Source organism: Pipistrellus kuhlii, unplaced genomic scaffold (genome assembly GCF_014108245.1).
Source record: "Pipistrellus kuhlii isolate mPipKuh1 unplaced genomic scaffold, mPipKuh1.p scaffold_m20_p_5, whole genome shotgun sequence".
NCBI classification, from domain to species: Eukaryota; Metazoa; Chordata; class Mammalia; order Chiroptera; family Vespertilionidae; genus Pipistrellus; species Pipistrellus kuhlii.
Genome location: NW_023425551.1, coordinates 32,142,753 through 32,158,763, shown reverse-complemented (window position 1 = coordinate 32,158,763; position 16,011 = coordinate 32,142,753). Strand labels below are relative to the sequence as shown.

General features: G+C 45.9%; 1 protein-coding gene across 1 annotated transcript in view; it reads left to right on the top strand.

Moving 5' to 3' along the window:
* Window positions 1-12,538: 12,538 nt before the first annotated feature.
* The window catches only part of LOC118705740 (sine oculis binding protein homolog), a 162,206-nt gene continuing 158,733 nt past the window's right edge, over window positions 12,539-16,011 (top strand). The window contains exon 1 of the mRNA XM_045572786.1: window positions 12,539-13,204. Coding sequence (XP_045428742.1) covers window positions 13,109-13,204 — 96 coding nt within the window. The 5' untranslated portion in view covers window positions 12,539-13,108. The remainder of the gene's footprint in view (window positions 13,205-16,011) is intronic.

Below are 16,011 nucleotides of genomic sequence, written 5' to 3'. Positions count from 1 at the left end.
GCACAATTCCACCTTGCCTGACCTTTTGAAATTATTTTAACAAACCTACATGTACTTTCCTCATGAAATAATTTGCTACAAAGTGGCTATCATGGGTAGTCTGGGAGGACACTGTAAAGTTCCTTTGCCTATCAAGATCCTTGCATCTGTCCTTGTATTGGGGAAATTCTTTATGGAGGATGACCTTGGGATATAAGAGCTTGCCTTCCACAATGGAAACCAAAGAGTTTGACTTTCACTCTCCCCACACCTGGAAGATGGAGTAGGGGCCCCAACACCTGGCAGTGAACCCTCCCACCCAGGTCTCTGCACCCTGAGGCGAAGAAAGAGCATCTGGGGCAACTCATGGGGCCAGTATGATGTCCAGTGGTAGTTTCTAGAGGGAGTGGCACAGCAGAAGCAAAGATGGCAGCATTTTGGTTAGAAACTTCGTGTGGCCTGGCCTCCTGACGCCCTGGGTTCCTGTCTGTGTCCCATAACTGTTCTCTCAGTCTTTTGGAATCTATGAGCCTCCCTTCCTCCAATATATATTTTTTCTTTAGCATTTGTTTTTGTTGCTTGCGAGCAAGAACCATCACCAATACATTGGTACTACAAGGTGGCAGAGAGAGTTCTAGACTCTGGAGTCAGACTGCCAGTCTACTTACTGGGCAAATGCTTAATTTTTTTAACCTTCAATTTCCTCATCTGTAAAATGGTACCCAAACCAACAGTTATATAAACGGTGTGAGGCTTAATTAAAACAATCTCTGTAAAGTATTTAGCATGGTCCCTGGTGCATAAAGAAGCACTCAATAAATAGTGGCTTTTTTATTACTAAATTCTATGTAATTGTCCATGTGTTCAGGCCACAAAACTCTACCACTCACCACATAAAAGACGCCCCAGTATATACTCTGCGTTCAGTGTGGCACTTTGTTTTTCTTTTTCTTTCTTTATTTTTTTAAAATTTATTTATTCATTTTAGAGAGTGGGGGGGGGGGGGAGAAAGAAAAACCTCAATTTGTTCTTTCTGCATTCATTGGTTGACTTTGGTATGTGCCCTGACTGGAGATTGAACCCACCATGTTGGTGTATCAGGACAATGACTTAACCAACTGAGCTACCTAGCCAGGGCATTTCATTTCTCCCCATGCTGGGTTTTTGTTTGGTTGCTTTGTTTTCTAGTTTAGGGCTTCAGTGCCTTCCCACACTGTGTATCCTGAGACTTTCGTGGGGAGTGCAGCTTCCTGTCACTGTACCGGGTTTTCTCTCCTCTGTCTGTCCACGAAAGCTCTGCCTCAATATCAGGCCTTCAAAAGATGAGCTGTATTAAAATCACTGACTTCAGATGGAAAGGGTAAAACTGGGTTGAAGGATGAATCTTGCCTCAGAGTGGTATATAGATTTAGTAGCTTGAATGCAATAAAAAAAAACAAACAAATGCACAGCCTATATCCCTAGACTTATTATGGAATCCTTAATTTATCTAGTTAGCTTTTGATGAATTTTTTTTCACTGACATGTATAATGTCATCTCATAGTTAAACTGCAGAATCTTTTCCACTCAACTTCCTCCCTCGAGACAACTTATGGCCCAACAGCACATTGGAGACAAATTTTCTATAAAAGAAAAATGTTTCTTACTACATGTAATGTTTCTCAAAGGAGGTGGGTCAAAACATAGATATCAATCCTCTGTAACCATTTACTGAATATTATATTTGATTTGAGAATATGAAAATGTAGTACATTATTTTTGAAAAGTTGTATATTTTGTTATGGCTGTAGTAATTTCTATTTTTTTCTTTATATATGTAATTTCTATTTTTTCTTTATATATAAGCTCTAAACGCATAATAATTTGGCCACTCAGTATATTTATATTAGAGGCCTGGTGCATGAATTCATGCATGGGTGGGGTCTGGCCAGCCTGGCCAGGGGGAGGGGACATGGGTGGTTGGCCAGCCTGCCTGCTGGTCGAACTCCTGGTCGAGGGGACAATTTGCATTTTAGCCTTTTATTATATAGGATATACACTGAGTGGCCAGATTATTATGCATTCAGAGATCATAATAATCTGGCCACTCAGTGTGTATATATTGATTTCAGAGAAGAAGGAAGAGGGATAGAGAGATAGAAACATCAATAATGAGAGAGAATCATCGATTGGCTACCTTCTGTATGCCCACACTGGAGATCAGGCCCACAACCCAGGCATGTACCTTGACCAGGAATTGAACTGTGACCCCCTGATTCATAGGTTGGTGCTCAACCATGAGACATGTCAGCTGGGCATGGCTGTTGTAATTTCTATAACAGCCATGTGTGAATTAAAACAAAGAAAAGTTAATTTACTATGTTGGCAGACTGAGGACATTTATCCTGGATTGGCCACTTCCCAGTGTGACCCTGTGCTCAGCCTCACTATCCTGCGTTGTGAAGTGGGGACAATTGTACTCTCGAGAATGGTTATGAGCCATAAATGTCGTAATGTGTCCCAAATACTTGACTCATAGCAGGTTTCAATACATGATAGTTGATGATATCACTCAACAGAATTGTCAGAGGACTAATAATTTTCATGGCACTTCATGAGTTAGCTAAAGGAAATTTGCTATTATTGCAAGTTTACATTAGTATCTACACAAATCAAACCAAGAGTACTGATTACATCAATGGACATCATCAAGAAAGGCAATGACAGGCCGAAACCTGTTTGGCTCAGTGGTAGAGCATTGGTCTGCGGACTGAAAGGTTCCAGGTTCGATTCCGGTCAAGGGCATGTACATTGGTTGCGGGCACATCCCCAGTAGGGGATGTGCAAGAGGCAGCTGGTCGATGTTTCTCTCTCATTGACGTTTCTAGCTCTCTATATATCTCCCTTTCTCTCTGTAAAAAATCAATAAAATATATTTAAAAAAAAAGAAAAAGAAAGGCAATGACAGTTTAAGATAACTCAGATACTAAGCTAAATTTTATATCTACCAGAATTTTGACTAATTCCTGATAATGTTCTGTGTTTAAGTTGGTCTTAAGATATTAAGGCCATAAACACAAAGAAACTATTTTCATTTGAGAGCTACCTCTTAAATATTAAATAAGTAGGCAGATAAGGCCTCAAATTTACTTCAAAAGTCAGAAAACTCAATTTTTTTTTTAATTGCTTAAAAGCAAATTTGAGTTATAGGGTAAATATATGTGTGAGCTGTAAGTATCGATATAAAAAGCTCAGACATTTGGTACAAATTTCTTTATCATTGAACCCAATTTCTGTTACACAAGACTACTCTATTATATGGTAGAAATGAAACCTCCAGATAATCTCAGTTGATTTGGTCTTCTTTCATGCTCTTCTCACGGGCTGGCATCCACATGGCTGATAGGGGAGTAGGTGGCATTTACTCCTCAGCCAGTCTCCTCCTCACCTGACATCCTTTGATATGAAAGTCTTTGTGGAGTCAAATCAAACACTGTGGGTAGAGGACTACTCCAATTGTCCAGTCTCTCAGAGCCACACTTGCTCCATTCTCAGCCACACATGAAACACACACATTATGGTGAGTATATAAGCCCCGTACCCCCTGATCTGTGCTCAGGCTTCTTCACACTGCTGAGCTTATCCCTGTTGGGCCTGCCTGTGAAGTGCTCGGCGATTCTGTTCTATAAGGCCCACTGCTCTTTTAGGCTCCATCTCAGAAGGGAGACAGAAGTCGTCTCTGTTCTTTGCTTTCTGCCCACTGCCTTCAGATTCTTTAAAACCTAGTAAGTGTCCCAATGAAACTTCTTCCTTCATCTAAGCTCCTTTGCTCCTTCTTGCTCTCAACCACTAAAAATTATGATCTCTTTCTGGATTTGAAAAAAATTCCTTTTGGCTTACCATTTCCCCCCTAAATCTACTTTTCACAGTATGAACTTTATAATATAAATCCTTCAGGTCATTGGGTCTTGATACTAAAAATCTAGACTTTTGAGCCGGGACTGGTTTGGCTCAGTGGATAGAGCGTCGGCCTGTGGACTGAAAGGTCCCGGGTTCAATTCCGGTCAAGGGCATGTACCTTGGTTGTGGGCACATCCCCAGTAGGGGGTGCGCAAGAGGCAGCTGATCAATGATTCTCTCTCATCAATGTTTCTAACTCTCTGTCCCTCTCAATTCCTCTCTGTGTAAAATCAATAAAATATATATTTAAAAAAAAAATCTAGACTTTTGAGACTCAAAGAAAGAAAAACGTTTTTTCTCAAACTATTTTTTCCCCTGCCAAATTTCACATTTTAAATCTCAAAAGCTGTAGACAACTCATATTTTTCTGTGAATTTCTTTTATAACATCCTTACCCTGAAGCAAGAGATGCCAAAGTCTAGTTTGAATGAATGTGTGCATGGCATAGAAAGAAATTAGCACATACAATAAAACAAAACACTTATTAATACAGCAAAATATTATCTTTTCACAAATGAAAACTTCCTTATACTTTGATCTACTATCTTGTTAGTTGTGTGACCTAAATTATTTTATAGTTAATGGCTTGAGAGACCAACTGTACAAATGGACAATGGCCAGATTGTATAAGACAATAGATCTCTGACCCATAACCTCTGCAGCAACAAGCCAGAGAAGATAATTTTCTGCCACAATTGCACACATGGTTAGGACTGGTCAATGACACAAGCTCCCCAGTTCCTCACCACCACCACCTTCCAACTCAGGACCTCACCACCACCACCTTCCAACTAGAAAAAGCCAACTATGTGCCCCAAACTGGTCACATAGGAGGCCCTGCTTTTAGGTAGCCCATTTTCTGGTTAGCCCTCCTCCAGCTTCTGCATTTGGACAATCTCAAAGCCTTTTCCCCCACTCTAAAGCTTTCCCACTTCCATGCCTACCTTTGAGTCTCTGACAAAGGCAAGTGATAGTGGCTGACTTCCTTGCTCTAAACAAGCCTTGGTTTGTTCTCCTTTGGGTGGCCTTTATTTATTTCCGCAGGCTTACTATACTAAAGCTGTTATATTCACACATGCATGTTGATACCCTGTTTCCCTGAAAATAAGACAGTGTCTTATATTATTTTTTTTTCTCCAAAGTTGCGCTAGGTCTTATTTTCAGGGGATGTCTTATCTTTCCATGTGCTAGGTCTTATTTTTGGAGGATGTCTTATTTTCGGGGAAACATGGTAGTTGAGCTTCACTTTTTAAAAATTTATTTTTTATTTTTTAGCATAGAGATGCTTGGGGTAAATAAACACAGGGCTTTGATCTCTGCTTCAATGTATAAGAATTTAAAAAATATAACTGAATTGATCTTTTCCTTGAATTTATGGGTACTGGTATGCTTATTTTAACGGGTACAGTTAAAATTATTACATTCTAGCAAATTACTATTAAAAAATATATTTTATTGATTTTACACAGAGAGGAATTGAGAGGGATAGAGAGTTAGAAACGTCAATGAGAGAGAAACATTGATCAGCTGCCTCTTGCCCACTCCCGACTAGGGATGTGCCCGCAACCAATGTTCATGCCCTTGACTGGAATCGAACCCTGGACCTTTCAGTCCACAGGCCGATGCTCTATCCACTGAGCCAAGCTGGTTTCGGCTAGCAAATTACTATTAAAAAGAACTACAAGTCTGGCCGGTGTGCTCAGTGGTCTGAGCATCAACCTATGAACCAGGAGATCACAATTTGATTCCCAGTCAGGGCACATTCCCAGGGTTGTGGTGTGATACTCAATAGGGGGCATGCAGGAGGCAGCCCATCAGTGATTCTCTTTCATCATTGATGTTTTCTCTCTCTCCCTCTCCCTTCTTTTCTGAAATCAATAAAAACATATTTAAAAAAATAAAAGAAACCATAAAGTACATTATTTTGAAAATAAAGAACATTTTTATTATGTAGATGATTATTACTCACATGTGTCAAACACAAGGCCTGCGGGCCAAATCCGCCCCTCCAGGCCTTGCAATGTGGCCTGCACTGTGCTGTCATCACTGCACTCCGCTGCGTTTCCATCACAATGACAGTTTATGACTGTTCAGTAAACCATTCGGCCCACGATTTAGGCTGGATTTTAGATTTTGGCCCCTTCTCTGATTGAGTTCGACACCCCTAATGTAGATGATTATTACTCATGTACCAGATTTCCTTACATTGGCATACATCTGCATCAGTCTGTAGCTATTGTGAAAATTAATAAAGGAGACTTCAACCAAGATTGGAGCCTGTAGGGGAAGCTCTCATGCCCTACCACTCAGTCAATTGTCCTAAATAGGAAGAGACTGTGCCTTGCATGTCTAACAGGAAGATGTTTTCTACTCTACTACCCCAGTAAGAAGGAAGATTTTTTCCTCCCTCAGCAAAGGCCTAGCCCAGTGGTTGGCAAACTGTGGCTCATGAGCCACATGCGGCTCTTTGGCCTCTTGAGTGTGGCTCTTCCACAAAATACCACGTGCAGGCATGCACGTACAGTGTGATTAAAACTTCGTGGCTCATGCGCAGAAGTTGGTTTTCGACTCTCAAAAGAAATTTCAATCATTGTACTGTTGATATTTGGCTCTGTTGACTAATGAGTTTGCCGACCACTGGCCTAGCCAATGAGAGACTGCCACAATCCAGCCAATGAGAACCTTTGAACTCCCATTTCCCTCCGATGTACACTTTGTAAATAGCTCCTCCCAACTTCCCCTTTTCTCTATGAAAGAATGTTCTTCTCCTTGGTTCTCTGGACTTGCCCATGGTTTTGCAACAGCTTGCATGTTCTGAATTGCAATTCTCAGCTGTTCCTGAATAAACCCATGTTTGCTGGTTATACAACTAACTTTAATTCCCCCCCCCCTTGTTTTTATTTTATTTATTTTTTGTTTAAAGTATTACTTATGTCTCCTCCCCTCCCCCCCCCCCCCCCCCCCCCGATTGACACTGCCTCCCCATGTCTCTCTCACCCCTGAGGTCAAGCCCCACCACCTCATTGTCTGAGTCCATTGGTTATGCTAGTATGCATGCATACAAGTCCTTTGGTTGATCTCTAACTCCACCCTCCCCTCCTTCCCTGCCATTTGTCTCTGGATCTATTTTTGTTTATCAGTTTATGTTGATCATTATATTCCACATATGAGTGAGAATTCCATATATTCCACACATGTAATATTTATCTTTTTCCAACTGGCTTATTTCACTTACCGTGTTTCCCCGAAAATAAGACATCCTCTGAAAATAAGACCTAGCACAACTTTGGGAGAAAAAAATTAATATAAGACACTTATTTTCGGGGAAACAGTGCTCTCCAGTTCCATCCATGCTGTTGCAAATGGTCAAAGTTTCTTCTTTTTTATAGCGGTGTAGTATTCCATTGTGTAGTTGCACCACTGTTTTTTAATCCACTAACTTTGATTTTTAAGGTCAACATATAAACCTTAGGCTATCATAAAAATAATAATGATCCTCAGAAGAGCAGATAATACACATTTGCATATAGTTATTTGCACAGTTTTATTTTTAGTTCACTTTAAATGGACATTATATGGCCTTAACACAACACTCCAAGATATAACTTACTACGCTCATGTCACAAATGAAGACAAAAACAACTTGTGCAAGGCCTCATGAAAGGATGAAGCCTCTTATCCTCTTGGAAAGAAGCTTGAGCCTATTTGAAGCTACGAGCTGGGGAGCTGCTTATGCCCCTGTGACTGAAGGAAGGCCCCATTCTTCTGGGAAGGTTCTGGTCTTCTCCTTGACACCATGGCAACGGAGGCCAGGATGTTCTTTAAACAAGATGGAATGGAAATCCTCACTTAGGGATGTGCCCCTCTGGGTGAACTTGGTATTTAATGGCAGGGCTAATGACACATACAAATAGTGGAGCCATAAAGAAACATAGGCTTTCCTATGAAAAGGAGAGTTTCTTTACAAGATGCACTTGCCCACATTTCTCTTAAAATAAAGTCCTAATTCCTTACTATGAACCACAGGTCCCACATAATCTGGCCTCTGCATTCCTCTTTCACTCCTTCCCCTACCACTCTCCTCCTCGTTCTGTATACTCCAGATACCTTCAATTTCTCAAACATGGTAAGTGCATCCATTCTTTAGGGCCCTTTTTATAAATATTTTTTTTTTTTATTGATTTCAGAAAGAGGGAGAGGGAGAGATTTATAAACACCAAAGATAAGAGAGAATCACTGATTGGCTGCCCACCGGGGATTGAGCTTTCAACCCAGGCATGTGCCCCAACTGGAAATAGAATTGATTTCCTGGTTCATAGGTTGACGCTCAACCACTGAAACACACCAACTGGACTTTTCTTCAACTTCTTTAAAACTCTGACCAAAATACTTTTCTTCAGGTTTCCAAGATCTATGTATGGGCAGTTCCTTCTCATCTTTCCTGGTTCATGTCAAAGTTCTTCATAAAGTCTTTCACTATCATTTTTAGGAGACCCCCGACCCCAATATTCACCCTACTCCAGTTTCTATCACACTCTTCTTTTATGTCACATATCTGTATCTAAAACTACATTATTACTTGCTTATTTATTGTCCCTTCTCCAGATTGCAAGCTTTGTGATATTTGGGAACTTGTCTGTCATGTTTGCTGCTGGGTCCCAAGTACCCAGAACAGTGTCTGGGATATAATGGGCCCTTAATGCATGTTTGTTGAATAAAGGAATGAATAAATCATGAATCCCAATTGAGAATCTGATGACAGATCCAACTCATTCCTTGGGGGGAAATGCTCTTAGTGTTTTGTATATGATTTCAGGAGGTTTCAAAGCCCTGCAAACTTATATAGGGTTTAAACCCCCGCATTATAGCTATCCTGTTTCATAAGGTTCTTTCTGAAATTGATTTTGAATGTTGTTCTTTGAAATTAGACATGAGTATAAACTTTAAAAGCATGTTTTAGGTGCAATATAACAAACCACAAACCAATCATTCCTCACTGGTTTTGAATAAAATAGATCCCCGATATTTACATGAATTGATCCTAATGATCGTATTTCATTGAATCAGGATGACTTTGTGGTATAAATGTTAATTGCTTACCCATATCCAGTTCTCCTCTCCTTTGGGAAAACTGGAAGGATTAAGCTTCCCAGCCTGTCTAGCCATTGGGCACAGCCATATGACTAACTCTAGGATTGGAGACGGAAGTGACGTCACAGGCAGGATGGCGCATTTAGTTGCTGGTGTGAGAGTTTCCAGGGCTCTACCTTCTCCTGTAGCAGTGACTGCAGAAGAACACAGTGGTATGGAGGTGCAATGACATGCCATCACATGGAGGATCCCTGCTCTGGAGAGTTATACAGCAGGCTTTGTGTGAACAAGGATTAGAAACTTTTGTTGTTTTGAGTCCCTGAGATTTTCTGATGACTTGCTTTTACCATATAACCTGACATAACCAAAATATACCACTGGTTGAAAATGATTATTATTTTATAATATTGAGGAAAAAGAAGCTGTCATTTATAATTGTAAGAATTCATTATAAGTTGCATCATAGTCTCTGAGATGTTAAAATATGAAAAAGGTGAACCTGTAATAAAATACAGATTGTTAAAATGAATTCATTAAAACCAATGAGCATCGTGTCAAGAACTCCAAATCTAGAGTTGGAAAGAAAGATGGGTTCAAATCTCAATACTTACTAGCTTGTGACTTAGTAACTTAGCCTGTGTAAACCTATTTTCTTCATATGTGAAACTGTCTCCTAGGATTCTGTGAATATTACAATAAATGAGATAATATATAATGAGTCCGGCGTAGTAATTATTCCACATATTTTAGTCACATGTTTGGTTGGATCACAAAACATTCAAGATCAACATTAATTTCAAACCACATACAGGAAAATTTCTGAAAGAGAGAGAGAGAGAGAGAGAGAGAGAGAGAGAGAGAGAGAGAGAATGAGAATGAGTGAAATAGTGGGGAGTCTAATGGTAAATCATAGTAGCAAAAGAGTACCTTTTCTGAGATCTGTATGAATGATCCACATAACGTTACACTTTTACAAACACTATGACATTATATAGGGAACGTTATTGGTCTTATGGTATGTCCAAATTCATAAAGCAACACTTTTTATAATTAATTTCATCAACAGTATATTTGAAGAAACCTACACCTTGTCACTAACAAGGTATAACAATCATTAGTTCTGAAGTTCATTCTAGACTAAAAGTTTCCTCACATATACTTTATGAGCTTTCATTCTGTCACTGAAGATATGCATTGTGGATTCTAACACAATATTCTCACATCAGTTTTCTGGAGGATATATATGCCTGTGAAGGAACAGGTGGCTGATTAATATAATTTTTTTTAAAAAAAATTAAATGCCTGAAACATTGCAGAGTAAGTACTTTTCTTTAAAGGAAGTATAGCTGACTCTAAATATAACTCTGGGCCACAGTTCACCTTTTCTGTTTATTTTATTCTTAACTTGTGAAACTGTATCTTAGGACATGAAGTATATAACTTGTTATTTGATATGAGCTGAACAACAGTGGATCAATTGTAATGGTTCTGGCACCAAAGGAAATGGAGGGGACTTAAATATGTTTCCAGAAGACAAAAAGCTCTTCTTTGTGTACAATTTACAACGTATGCTGCACTTTTAGAATATTCAAAAGTCCATAAAAAGTTTTCTCACTACTTCTCATTAAAGACCAAAAGGACAAAAACAGAAAACAAACTTATTCCAACCCACATAGTATCGATATTTATCAGATTTTTAGATGAAATTCAGACTGAAAACCACCGAAGACCTCCAGGTCTTCTCCCCCTTCCGGTAACAGCATTAGGATGGTATTCCTCACTGGGAAATGCACACACTCTCACGCACGTGTGTTATGTCGGTGCAGGAAGGGGCTGGGGGTGGAGTAGTGTTAGTGCAAACAGCTTTGGGCTCTTCTAGCTTCCTTGCTCACGGGTCATCTTAGGTTCGCTGTGGGCAACAGCAGGCTTTGCGACTGGGCCAGAGGGCTTGGCTCACCACCTGTGTACACCTGGGTACGTTCTCTGAAGCTACTGGAAAAATCTGTCACAGGGAACGCTGTGCGCTCCCTAACATCTCACATGCTCCTGGCTTTTGGGGTCCTGGATAACCGCCCCAGGATGTTTAACATTTCTCCTGGGGAGAGTTTCTCCCTGACAGGGGACCCCGAAGGACACACCCAAATATCTCTGATTTGACGATTAAGAAAGAAAAGGATGCTAAGATGCAAATGAGACAAAGTAACACCCAGAAATGAGCCTCGTTTGACAGGCCAAACTGATGTTTTAATGGAACGCTAACACATATCCCCCCAACGACGAATTCATTCTATCGTTTAAGTGAAAAATGATGTGTAATTTTAACTTCCACCACTGTCCTAAGAAACACCCCACAGTAACGAGCCGAGGAACAATGGACACCCCCACATCGCATTGTCAGGTAACGGCGAAGTGTGGCGGCGGGGGACCTCGAAGCCCGGCACGTGGGCGTGTCCCCCGCAGCGGGACGGGGTTCGGGGCTGCGCGGCTCACCGAAGCCCCAGCAAACCGTCCGTGCCAACGCCTCAGCCCGGAGAGGGACACACCGTCCCAGCTCGGCCCTGGAGGGCCAGCGAGGGGGCGCGGGGGCGCAGAGGGGGAGCGAGGCTCGGAGGAGCGGGCGCGCGAAGACAAGTCCGGGCGGAGTGGGGAGGACCCTCCGGGCGCGGCGCGGGCGTCCCGGCTCTCGGGTCTAAGGGGGTCCCTGCGCTCACAGAAGTACGCGATTTGGGGGGTTAAACTCCGGGTAGCGGGACAGGGTAAAGCTGAGACAAGTATGTGTCACACACACACACACACACACACACACACACACACACGAGGGACAAGAAGAAAAAGGAAAAGAGGCTGGATGCCCGGGTGTCCTGCTCCCGAGTGGCTCATTGAGAGGCAAAAGCTTTCTTGCAAGCGCGACCGCAGCCCGCGTCGCGCTGGGGACCAGCCGGGCAGGGTGCAGGACCTATCCCGGGGACCCCCAGCCTCCACCGCCCCGAGGGTGCCCTAAGGTCCCCCGCAGGGGGGTCCTCTATTCTGGGGAGGTCAGGGCGGTGGGTTCCTCCCCCGGGGCCCCGGCCCTGCCGTGGGAGGCGGCGGCAATGTGTGCTTAGTCGGCCTGGCCCCGGCTTAGGAAGGCGGGCGGCTGGCATGGCGACCTCAGGACCCCACGCCCTCCCACCGCTCAGCCTCCTCCCTGCACCCCCATTCATTATTTTTTCCTCCGCAGCTCCTGGTGCGGCCGCCCGCCCGCGGCCGGGAGCTCCGGGGGACGCCCGGGGGGGGGGGAGGCAGCAGGCCCGGTGGGGGGGGTGGTGATCGCGCGGAGGTAGCGGCCGCGGGGGGCGCCGCGGAGGAGCCGGGCGGCCGCGCGCAGCCCCCGGAGCCGCGCAGCCACGGCGGCCACGGCGGCAGCGGGGGAAGCCACGCCCGCTCCGGAGCCGGGGGCCGTCCCAGGCCCCCCACCTCCCCCCTCCTCCGCCCCTCCCGGCCCGGCTCCCTCCCTCCCTCCCTCCCCCTCCGCCCGCCGGCCCCGGCCCGCCCCCGGCTCGGCTCGCGGGAGGGAGGCTCGGGCGCCGGGGCTGGCGCGCTCCGGGGCGCACACACATCCGCGCACGCACCCCCCGAGCAGCTCTCCCCGCGCCCGCCCGGCCCTCGTCCCCCGCGTCCCCCTCGCCCATGCGGACGGACGGAGCGGCGGAAGATGGCTGACGACTCCACGGGGCACCGAGGATGCAGCCCGGCGCCGGCGGCGGCGTTGGCGGCGGCGTTGGCGGCGGCCGGAGCGGCGGCGGCGGCAGGGGCAGCGGCGGCGTTGGCGGCGGCGGCCGGAGCGGCAGCAGCGGGAGCAGGAGCGGCGGCGGCGGCATCCCCGAGCCTCCTCGAGCCTCCTTCCCCTCTGACAGCCTCTGACGTCCTCCGCCGCTAGGAGAGACCCCGCTTCCCCGGCGCCTTCCCTCCCCGCCCCCAGCCCAGCCCCGCGACACCGCTACCTCCGCCGGCGCTGCCACCATCAGCACCACCTCCACCGCCGCCGCCGCCACCGCCACCGCCACCGCCGGCGGCGGCAGCAGCCATTTCATCTCCCCAGAAACCAGACACAAAAACATGGCAGAAATGGAGAAAGAAGGGAGACCTCCGGAAAATAAGAGGAGCAGGAAGCCGGCTCACCCCGTGAAAAGGGAGATCAATGAGGAAATGAAGGTATTTTTTTGGGGGGGGCTCCGGGGCTGGAGAAGACCGAGCTCTTTTCTTCCGCCCGCTCCTCCCTGTCGGGCCGCGGCGTGGCTCTGGGGGTGCAGGGGGAGCGCTTGTCAGTTTTGGGAGGATGCCCCGGACGCCTCGGCGGCGGCTCCTCCAGGTGCAGAACGGGGAGGCCAGCTCGCAGGCTGCATGCATCCTCGGGGTTTGCCGACCTGCCGTTGGATGGGGTTGGGGGGGGGTGGCCGGAGGACCTCAGACCGTTTAACCGTGTGGACCCCAGGCTGGTGCAGGCGTGATGGAGGGGGAGGGAGGCGTCCGGCAGCCCAAGTGGCACGGCGGAGAGGCTTTCCTAGTCGGGGGGTGTAGTTATTTCCCCCGCTTCTGGATCCCTCCAAAGTTAGGAGCCGCCGGGCCGAGGCACCGGGGAGCGCTCCATTCCCCTGTCTCCCGGGTTCGTCTCCCCCCAAGCAGCCAGCTGTGCGGTGCAAAGAGGCTGTCAGTGCCGGGCGGCGCGGGTCTGGGTACCGTTTTTGACGTCCGGCTCGCCTCGCCCGCCCCTGCCCGCTCCCCTCTCTCTCGAGGCTGCCTCCGCCGCTCCTCTCTCTCTCTCGCCTTTGCATGCTTCACTTGTCCGTGAAGCAGACGCGGGCCAGCCCGGCTCACAGACAGCTGTCGGAGGGGCGGCCTGCGAAGAGCCCCTGCCCATTGTTCGCCGAGGCCAGCCCCGAGTCCGCCTGGCGAGGCCGGGCTCCCCGCCAGGCCAGCGGTGCTCCAGAGGTGGCGAGCGCGGCCGCCCGCTGCTCCAGCTGTGCCCGCCGGAGCGATTGCACCGAGCGGGCGCCGCTCAGCTCCAGACCCTCCTCGGCGCCCCCCCCCCCCCCCTTATTTTCCATGAAGTTGCAGCTTTTGCCCCGCGAGGGGTTTATTCTGTGATTACAGGAGCCTCTCCGGCTTTTTTTTTTTTTTTTTAAAGATTATTTTATTTACTTTTTTTTTTTCCTCTCTGAGTTATACACAAGTAGCACATGTGGGGGGACCTTCGTTTTCATCCTGCAGCTGTCTTAGGTCTCCCATCTTCTGCATAGAATCCTGAGCACTGCCGGCTGACATGGTCAGGGTGGCTAAGTTTGTATGTAAAAGACAAACTGAATGAAAACACAGCGCGCCACTGAGTTGGATTTATCGCATGTTGATGTTTTCTTCCTTAGGACAAGCATATTCTATGAGAGTGCCTTGTATGAAGCCCATGCTTAGAGAGGGACACATGGATACTATATCCTATATGTGCACCCCTGGAAAATTTCCATACAATCCACATTTTGAACTTAAGGCTCTTATTTTCTGGGTGAGGAACTTAGTGAGTGGAAGTAGGAGGTACAGGTTCAGTCCTAAGAGAGTGAAGAAAGATTTGCTTTGGAAATCAATGTCATTCTTTGGGATGGAAACCACCATTGATTCCAATCATAGTTTAAAAGAGAGAGAGAGAGAAAGAGAGAGAGAGAGAGAGAGAGAGAGAGAGAGAGAGAGAGAGAGACAGACCAGTAGTTGTCCTCCAAAGGGGCTGGAATTCAAACAATCTACAATAACCATTCTTCCTCACTTACCCTTCCTGCGTTTCCAGATCACTTTTCCATTTCATTTTAAATTGGGGGTGGAGGAAGAGGAGAGAGGTGAAGTAACCAGGAAATCAGTGTGCACTGGCCCTTTAAAACACTGCCTAATGTGATCTATATGGATGGCAGCTTTTAAGTTTCATAGGTTCTAGAATTACAAATTAGCTAATTTTAATCAAAACATGTGAAATGTTATCCCGGCTGGATATAAAGGCTGACTGTGCTCGATGCTCGGGGCTCGCGTTGTTGACTTTGGCTGCGGGTGCACTCCGTGGTTTGGGAGATAGTTGTCCTTCTACAGTATAACAGATGTTTGTCTGAACTGGTGAGGAAGAAACAAAAACAACATTGTGTGAAGGGGAAAAATTACACAGTTTTTAGCCAGTGCTACAGGACTAAGTATAGAATTAACCTCTGTGCACAGAATTTCCCTTTTGAAACTGTTATTTTCCTTTTAAATCACCACCTCCTATTTGAAGTTTTAATCCTTATTGTCTCAACCCAGAGCAGCAGTAAATGAAAAGTTTCAGCCAGCCAATAGCTGAGTTGCCTGTAGCATGGCGTTTCCTCTCTGGGTTGGAACAATGTGTCAGAGACCCCCCTGGCCAAAACCTTCAGTCCTGTCAAAGCACAGCACGCCAGGGAGTCGTGAAATCCCGTTCCTAGTGGAATTGTTCCTTGGGCATCCCTCTAATATGATAGCACGAAAAGTCCTCATTTTGAAAGGGATTTTTTTCAAAGACAAAAGGTGACAGGGTTATTTCGAACTCATTAAAATTGTTCCGTTTTTAAGGGTCATAACCATATCAATAAGACCCATCCCCAAACCTCATGGCGTAGTTACCCCTCCATCTGAAGTGTAGAGGAACATAGCAAGTCGGCTGCCCTGTGTAAAAATATGTGCAACAAAATGTCACCGAGAACACAATGTGGCCTTGTGCAGCTTCATATCGGTGCCGCTGGAGCTGCCTGGCTGTGTTTGCCTTCATCTGAACGGCTTTCATCTGGACCAGTGTAAACTAAGCCCTGGTAAGTAATCACTGCCCGGCAGAAAGAAAGGAATGTATACAGCTAGCACGGCCTAAGCTGTAAAAACGGAAACTTGAGCCCCCACCAGGATCACATATCAAGGCTGGAAGGTAGGGGAAATGAAAGGGGGAAAGAGGAGAGAGCGAATGGAAAAGTCAGCCTGGG